Source organism: Mustela nigripes, chromosome X (genome assembly GCF_022355385.1).
Source record: "Mustela nigripes isolate SB6536 chromosome X, MUSNIG.SB6536, whole genome shotgun sequence".
Taxonomy (NCBI): Eukaryota; Metazoa; Chordata; class Mammalia; order Carnivora; family Mustelidae; genus Mustela; species Mustela nigripes.
Genome location: NC_081575.1, coordinates 110,151,113 through 110,160,420, shown reverse-complemented (window position 1 = coordinate 110,160,420; position 9,308 = coordinate 110,151,113). Strand labels below are relative to the sequence as shown.

The following is a 9,308-nucleotide window of genomic DNA, read 5'->3' as shown; positions in this document are numbered from 1 at the left end:
AGAGCTAGAGAGTATAATGCTAAGTGAAATAAGTCAGAGAAAGACAAATACCATATGATTCACTCATACGTGGATTTAAGGAATAAAACAAATGAGCAAAGGAGAGACAAACCAAGAAACAGACTCTTAACTATAGAAAACAAACTGATGGTTACCAGAGGGGATGTGTGAAATAGGTGAAGGGGATTAAGAGTACACTTATCATAGGGATGCCTGGGTAGCTCAGGCAGTTAAGCATCTAATTTTGGCTCAGATCATGACCTCAGGGTCCTGGGATCAAGTCCTGCATCAGGATCCTCACTCAGTAGGAAGGCAGTTTGTCCCTCTCCCTCTGCTCCTCCCCCCTCATGCTTTGTTTCTCTCAAACAAATAAAATCTTTAAAATAAAAAAATAAATTAGAAAAGAGTACACCTATCATGATAAGCACTGAATAATGTACAGATTTATTGGATCACTATATTATGCACCTAAAACCAATATAACACTTTATGTTAACTATACTATAATTTGAAAAAAAGCAAATGATTAACTTTTTATTTTTATTTTTATTTTTTACTTTTTGACATTTATTGCTATGTGCAATAAATGAAGCACTCAAAACAAATCAACAAGAGGGGCGCCTGGGTGGGTTGAGGCCTCTGCCTTCGGCTAGGGTCATAATCCCAGGGTCCTGGGATCGAGCCCCATGTCGGGCTCTCTGCTCAGCGGGGAGCCTGCTTCCCTTCCTCTCTCTGTCTGCCTCTCTGTCAACTTGTAATCTCTGTCTGTCAAATAAATAAATTCTTTAAAAAAAAAAATCAACAAGAAAGGAAATGATAAGAAAAAAGGGGGAAATGTAATTCACAGGAATATTATAAAGGGATATTAATGGCCAAGGTACATGGGGGGAAAAAAAGATCAAATCTAACAATTTAAGAAATGAAAATTTTAAAAACTTTTTTTAAAGATTTTATTTGTCAGAGAGAGAGAAAGAGCACACATAAGCAGGGGGAGCAGCAGGCATAGAGAGAAGCAGGCTCCCCAGAGAGCAAAGAGCCCAATGCAGACTCTATCCCAGGACCCTGGGATCATGATCTGAGCCAAAGACAGATGCTTAACCGACTGTGCCACCCAGACGTCCCTTAAAAATGTTTTTTTAATTAGCAACAATAATAAGATAATGCCCAAAGATGACCAGAGAAGGAAAAAACCACTTTCACACACCTCTAACAGGAATGGAAATGGGTATTTGTCAACCTAACAAACATATCCCCTAACCCAGCAAACTTATTCTACGGAAACAGAGGTATGCAAAGATATATTCATCATATCATCTATGTCAAACAAAATAGAAGTTTGGCTAAATTATGGTATACCTATATGATGTAATACAACACAGAAATATAATTTTGTAGGGATATATTTTACATGGGAACACAATCACCTTGTATCATGAAAAAGTAGGTAAAAAACCAGAATATGCAGAATAATCCATTTTCAAAATAAAAGTAATTATTTTAAAGTACAAATGTAACCTACAGCATGTTCTTGTTTTTTTTTTTTTAAAAAAAAAAAAAGGCCACAGGGATGCCTGGGTGGTTCCATCATTAAGCATCTGCCTTTGGCTCAAGTCATGATCCCAGAGTCTTGGGATCAAGTCCCACATCAGGCTCCTTGCTCATCGAGCAAGAACAAATATGTCTGTAATCACAATAAATATAAGTAGTTTAAAAGCTCCAGTTAAAAAACCAGACTGGCTGATTAGCCAAAAAATCAAAATCCAAATATTTACAAGAAATGAATCTTTTTAGATAAGACTAGATAAATGTTGAACATTAGAAACAGAGAGACCAAGAACACCAACCAAACAAAAGCTGGTATAACTACATTAATATAAGATAAAGCAGATTCTAAGGTTAAAAAAAAAAAAGTCAGCATAAAGAGGGTTACTACAGCAGGTTCAACTGACCAGGACACTACAGCAGTTCAAAATTTGTACATACCAGATAATGTAGACACAAAAATAGATAAAGCATAAAGTAAACACTAGAAGAACTAGTGCAAAAACAAACTTAAAATCATAATGGAATCTACAGAGGAAAAACAATTCGAGTAACACCAAACCTCTCAGCAGAAACCGCGGAAACCAGAAGGAAGATACAGTACATTTTTCAAGGGCTTAAAGAAAAGAACTTTCAGCTTTTCCACTAAGGTCAGGAACACGGCAGGGATGTCCATTATCACCACTGATACTCAACATAGTACTAGAAGTCCTAGCCTCAGCAGTCAGACAACAAAAGGAAACTAAAGGCATCCAAATTGGCAAAGAAGTCAAACTATCACTTTTCGCAGATGATATGATACTATATGTGGAAAACCCAAAAGACTCCACTCCAAAACTGCTAGAACTTGTTGTACAGGAATTCAGTAAAGTGTCAGGATATAAAATCAATGCACAGAAATCAGTTGCATTTGTATACACCAACAACAAGACAGAAGAAAGAGTAATTAAGGAGTTAATCCCATTTACAACTGCACCCAAAACTATAAGATACCTAGGAATAAACCTAACCAAAGAGGCTAAGAATCTATACTCAGAAAACTATAAAGTACTCATGAAAGAAATTGAGGAAGACACAAAGAAATGGAAAAATGTTCCATGCTCCTGGATTGGAAGAACAAATATTGTGAAAATGTCTATGCTACCTAAAGCAATCTACACATTTAATGCAATTCCTATCAAAATACCATCCTTTTTTTTTTCAAAGAAATGGAACAAATAATCCTAAAATTTATATGGAACCAGAAAAGACCTTGAATAGCCAAAGGAATATTGAAAAAGAAAGCCAAAGTTCGTGGCATCACAATTCTGGACTTCAAGCTCTATTACAAAGCTGTCATCATCAAGACAGCATGGTACTGGCACAAAAACAGACACATAGATCAATGGAACAGAATAGAGAGCCCAGAAATAGACCCTCAACTCTATGGTCAACTAATCTTCGACAAAGCAGGAAAGAATGTCCAATGGAAAAAAGACAGCCTCTTCAATAAATGGTGTTGGGAAAACTGGACAGCCACATACAGAAAAATGAAACTGGACCATTTCCTTACACCACATATGAAAATAGATTGAAAAATGAAACTGGACCATTTCCTTACACCACATATGAAAATGGATGAAGGACCTCAATGTGAGAAAGGAATCCATCAAAATCCTTGAGGAGAACACAGGCAGCAACCTCTTCGACCTCAACTGCAGCAATGTCTTCCTAGGAACATCGCCAAAGGTAAGGGAAGCAAGGCAAAAATGAACTATTGGGATTTCATCAAGACCAAAAGCTTTTGTACAGCAAAGGAAACAGTTAATAAAACCAAAAGACAACTGACAGAATGGGAGAAGAGTTTTGCAAACAACATACCAGATAAAGGGCTAGTGTCCAAAATCTATAAAGAACTTAGCAAACTCAACACCCAAGAACAAATAATCCAATCAAGAAATGGACAGAAGACAAGAACAGACATTTCTGCAAAGAAGACATCCAGATGGCCAACAGACACATGAAAAAGTGCTCCACATCACTCGGCATCAGGGAAATACAAATCAAAACCACAATGAGATATCACCTCACACCAGTCAGAATGGCTAAAATTAACAAGTCAGGAAATGATGCCAGCGAGGATATGGAGAAAGGGGAACCCTCCTACACTGTTGGTGGGAATGCAAGCTGGTGTAACCACTCTGGAAAACAGCATGGAGGTTCCTCAAAATGTTGAAAATAGAACAACCCTAGAACCCAGCAATTGCACTACAGGGTATTTACCCTAAAGATACAAACATAGTGATCCAAAGGGGCACATGCACCCGAATGTTTATAGCAGCAATGTTTACAATAGCCAAACTATGGAAAGAACCTAGATGTCCATCAACAGATGAATGGATAAGGAAGAAGTGGTATATATACACAATGGAATACTATGCAGCCATCAAAAGAAATGAAATCTTGCCATTTGTGACGACGTGGATGGAACTAAAGGGTATCATGCTTAGCGAAATAAGTCAATCAGAGAAAGACAACTGTCATATGATCTCCCTGATATGAGGAAGTGGAGATGCAACATGGGGGGGTTAAGGGGGCAGGAGAAGAATAAATGAAACAAAATGGGATTGGGAGGGAGACAAACCATAAGTGACTCTTAATCTCACAAAACAAACTGAGGGTTGCTGGAAGGAGGGAGGGTGGGGAGGGGGGTGGGGTTATGGACATTGGGGAGGGTATGTGCTATGCTGAGTGCTGTGAAGTGTGTAAACCTGGCGATTCACAGACCTGTACCCCTGGGGATAAAAATACATATGTTTATAAAAAATAAATGGAAAAGAAAAGAAAAGAACTTTCAACACAGAATTCTTCTATATCCAGCAACTATCCTTCAAGAATGAAGGGGAAATAAAGACATTCTTGGATGATGGAAAACTAAGAATTTGTTGCCAGATGACCTACCATAGAAGAATGACTAAAAGTTCTCTGAAACAGAAAGGAAATGATTTAAAAAAAAAAAAAAAAAAAAAAGGAATCTGAAAATCAGGAAGAAAGAACTGAAATGGCAAAAATGTGGGTAAATATACTACTTTACTTCTCCTGAATTTTCTAATTATGTTTAACAGTTGAACAAAAATTGTAACACTGTCTAATTAATTCATTCTCAATGAATGTAAATAAGAAAATTTTATTATGAATGAGGGAGGGTAAAGAGATATAAACGGAAGTAAAGTTTCTAAATTTCACTTTAACTAGTGAAATGCCTAGTGGGATAAAGAACAGAGGAGGCAGATCTCAGAAAGTATCCACGAAACCACATTTTTTAAAAAGTGCTCTGCATCTATTTACTCAGCTCTCTAAATCTGGCTTTTCAAAAGTAGTCTAGTAACCATCCTATTTTTTTTTTTTTTAACCATGCTATTACTTAAGGCCACTAATGAGCTCTCCTCTCCTCTTGACGTTTATGCTGTACTTGACAGTGTTGAATACCTCTTAAAATCTCTCATCACCTGTTGTTAGGGAAACCAACCTATTAATCTCCTACATTTATGTATACTTTTTCTCAGTGTCCTGAATTGATTTCTATCTTCTTGTCATTCCTTATTTTTGTGTTTCTCAAAGTCTGGGCCTCAAACCATGTGCAGAGGAAACACCCGAGCCCTACTCCAGACCCACTGATTCCTGGGTATGAGTTCCAGGGCATCAGCCTTTGAATAAGTTCCCTCTCCCACCCCACCAAAGTGATTCAAGTGTGAAAATTGTTTTAAATATTTACCCACAGGGTTCTGTCCTTGGTCCTTTTCTACTTCTGTTACACATGCACAATTAACGCCACACCCAAAACCTCCCCCACTTACTGCTATCAGTTGAATGTGTAAGCTGTCTACCATGGGCCTCTGCCCCAGACAGCACCTATAATCCTACCTGACACAAAGCATATTTATTTGAATGAGCATGATGGCTCTCAAACCTGCTTTGTCAATTAAGACCTATCTCTTTTGGACTCCATACCTGTATGTGCACCTGGTGTCCGACCCTGAATTTGTTAGGATTAAGTTCAGCCAACAGTAACAGAAAAACCTAAAAGAACAGTGGTTTACTCATAGAACACAGGAGTTTATTTCTCTCAATAACAGTCTGGAACAGGCCAGTATGAAAATTCTGCTCCACAAAAAGTCTCAGGGATTTTGGCTCCTTTCTGCTTTCCACTCCACTATGCCTAGAAGATGGTCCCCATTTCATGGTTCAGGATGGAACTCCACCCCAAACAAGCACATAACTAGCAGCAGGACAGATGCAGAAAGAAGGAAGATAGAAGGGTACATTCATCTCTAATATACTTCCTATAAGTAGAACATACTAGCTCTACTTTTATCCCATTGGCCAGGACTTGGTCCCGTGGCCATATATATATAACTGCTAGGGAGGCTGTAAAAGTAGTCTGCATGTTAGGCAGCTAAACTGTGTTATAAGAAAAAAGGGAGACCAGATAGTAGAAGACAACAGAATTCTTGGCCATGCATTCCAAAGTCACCATGTTCGAAACTGAACCACCTCATTTTCAGAGTAAACTGTGTGATTTTATACATTTGTGATGTGTCTGCCCTACCTGTATCTCTATTCTGCCTGGCAAACTCCTCCTTTCTTAATACTCATATCATGTGTCTTTCTGTTAAGAATTCATTTACCCAACCACTTTTCCCTCCAGCCTAAAAAAACTGGATGTCTTTGGGCCCCTTTCATATCTAGCACACATCTGTATTTTTGCATTGCTAGTTCTGCATATATACATATTTTTTAAAGCCTATTCTTCCATTTATCCTTCTTTGACTAGAAGGTAAACTCCTTGAGGGCAGAGACTGCCTTAGTATCATACATACATAAGATCTGGAACACATTAAATTTTACAAAAATCATCCATTAATATCTACTTCCTAGAATTATGGCAGCAGGGAACTGGTAAAATAGGTCCCTGAAAAGGACAACATCATATGTAGCATTGTAATATAATGGGATGTATTAAAGTCCCAAATCCAAAAAGATTCTAACAGCAGTTACAAGAATATGACTATATGCTTTTATCTAGCCATTGCTCTCGTGCTACGTACATTACTTACACATTTTCTACACTCACCTTTTTTTCCGGTGTAAATAAATTTTAGTTGGATAAATTTTAAGTATGTTTACATTTGATTCTACTAATAAGTTTATCTTTAACTTAAGCCAATGATTAGGTTCTATGCTTAGATCCCACTTAAATCTCAGCACTTATTCTATCTCAGAAGACCAGGTTAGGCATGTCTAAGCTTTTGGAAGAGTCCCTAAGGAACCTCAGTATTTGATGGTTTTTTTTCGGAAAGAAAATACCTAGGTGATCATAGAATTCAATTTAGGAAGAAGCACAGCATTACAACTGATAAACAACTGACTATAACAACATGTTTATCTTCCATAGTCTAAAATTTTCAGTGACATAGGCACCTGGGTGGCTCAGTCGGTTAAATGTCCGACTCTTTACTTCAGCTCAGGTCATAATCTCGGGGTCATGAGACGGAGTCTCATGCTGGGCTCGGTGCTCAGCGGAGAGCCTGCTTGAGAGTCTCTCCCTCTGCCCCTCCCCCAACTCACTCACACATTTTCTCTCTCTCTCTCTCCCAAATAATCTTTTTAATAAATAAATAAATAAATAAAATTTTCATATGCAGACGGGTAGATTTTACTTAAGACTATCAAAGTATCAGTTTAACGTGAAAAAACTGACCAAAATTGTGCAAAATATGTATATAACAGTTGTTATGCCTTACCCTTTAAAAACTACCATTGAGATATACACAATGGAATACGATATGTAATTTTAAACTGAATATCAACTATAAAGATAGCTAAGCACCCCAAAATGCTTACAGTAGCAAGGTTTCAATGGTCCATGTGTGACCTGTAGCTTGCCCATATTCTCCAATGTGGACTATTAATTCAGATTATGATGCTGAGGTGGCTCTCAAAAATTCTAATCATTTCCCATCTTCTACCTCCACTTCTCTAGCCTAAAGTGCCCTTCCTGTTCTGTCTGCTGCTTCAGCTGAGCAAAAGTCCTAACCTCAATGCCAAAAGCAGTGAGAACTAAATTTAATAAAATAAAAGAGTATATAGTCACTTATTATCTTACCATGAGTTCCTGGTGGTTGTAATACATCTCCTGTCAGGCGACACCACCCAACTGGGAAAATATCTCGACAATCGTACTTGCACCAATAATCAAAAGCTCCACTCCAGCCATCAAATGTGATATAAACTTCATCTCCTCTAACATCTCCAATAGTTGCAGGGCAGATCAGATAAGGATTCTTTTTGTCTATAGCTTCCAGTTTCATTCCCACTTTAAAATTATTTAGAGGTGGCTTTGGTGGTTCCTACCAAAACATTTAAAAAAAAGTTTTTTGTTAAGATGTTATAAGAAGCATTTGCTCAACTGTTATCTCACAACTTTTAGCAATCAAAAATTAAACTCCATGTTTATCAATTAAATACAGGAAGACAACTTTTCTCAGAGATCTCTCTGAAACTCTGCTCTACATGTCACTTACTCTGGAGCAGAGCCAAGAACCTGGAAGGAAACAAAACCAGACTGATAGTAATTTATTCAGTCATCTGAGAAATATGTGTTATATAGTTTATACCAGAAATTGAGGATTCATTAGTGAACAAAAAAATAACAAAGATCCCTGCTCTGGTGGAGCTTACCTTCTAGTGGTGGTGGTGGTAGTGGTTGGGGTGCGGATAGGGGAAAAAGAGACAAGCAATCAACAAGAAATGTAGAAAAAGGGACTCATACATACCTAATAAATGTATAAATTATAGTGTATGTTGAAAGCTGCTAAGTCCAAGGAGAATAAACAGCAAAAGAGAATATCTTAAAAAAAAAAAAAAAAGAAAGAAAGAAAGAAAGAAACCACCTCCAAGTATAAAATGCAGACACAAGATCATGAAAATCATATAATCTGGGGTCACTTATGATATCCAATCCAGAAACCAATATTTAAAAAGCATACTTTAGTTATAAAAATTTAAAGCAAGCAAATGCTAACCCAATTCTTAGAAAACATAAGTGCTATGTTAAAAGCAACACCTTTTCTTTCAATTTGCTTTTTATTCTAGTAAATAGCACCATCATCGACCCAGTCATCCAAGCCAAAAGACTGGAAATAGTCCTAGACCAGGGGTTGTCAGTCCAACTAAACATCAAAATCACTTGGGGCCACACCCCCAGGATATTGACTGAATTGGTCTGGAGTGGGGCCCAGACATCAGCACATTTTAATTACCCAGGTAATCCTAATGTGCATCCAAGGCTGAGAACCACTGTGCTAGACACATCCTATTCCCTTAACACTCACATTCAAAGACCAAGACCTGCCAATTCTATCCCTTAGATCGCTAGGATAATGACATTAAAAGTCAACTTTCAATCATTTAGTATATGCCAGGCACTGTTCTAAATGTTTTTCATATATTTAATTCTCACAACAACCCTATAAAGTCAATGCAATTATTATCCCCATTTTATAGATGATAAAACTGATGCACAATTGCCTACGAATATATCAGAAGTATCAGAGCTAGATTTTAAACGAAGGCAGACAACTCTTTGGAACATCCTACCACATCAACTGCTTGGACAACTCCACTGATCCACTTCAAAGCCCAGGTCCTCTGGTCTCTTTAAGGCTTCCCTGGCCAGTTCCTGCCTACTCCTACAGCCCCTTAGTGGAGATGCTCTTGCCTTCAAT

The 9,308-nt window shown here is 37.6% G+C and overlaps 1 protein-coding gene across 3 annotated transcripts in view; it reads right to left on the bottom strand.

Moving 5' to 3' along the window:
- SCML2 (Scm polycomb group protein like 2) overlaps nucleotides 1–9,308 on the bottom strand; it is a 93,384-nt gene that overhangs the window by 38,148 nt on the left and 45,928 nt on the right. For all 3 annotated transcript variants that reach the window (XM_059386181.1, XM_059386178.1, XM_059386180.1), the window contains exon 6: nucleotides 7,688–7,931. In XM_059386181.1, coding sequence (XP_059242164.1) covers nucleotides 7,688–7,931 — 244 coding nt within the window. The remainder of the gene's footprint in view (nucleotides 1–7,687; nucleotides 7,932–9,308) is intronic.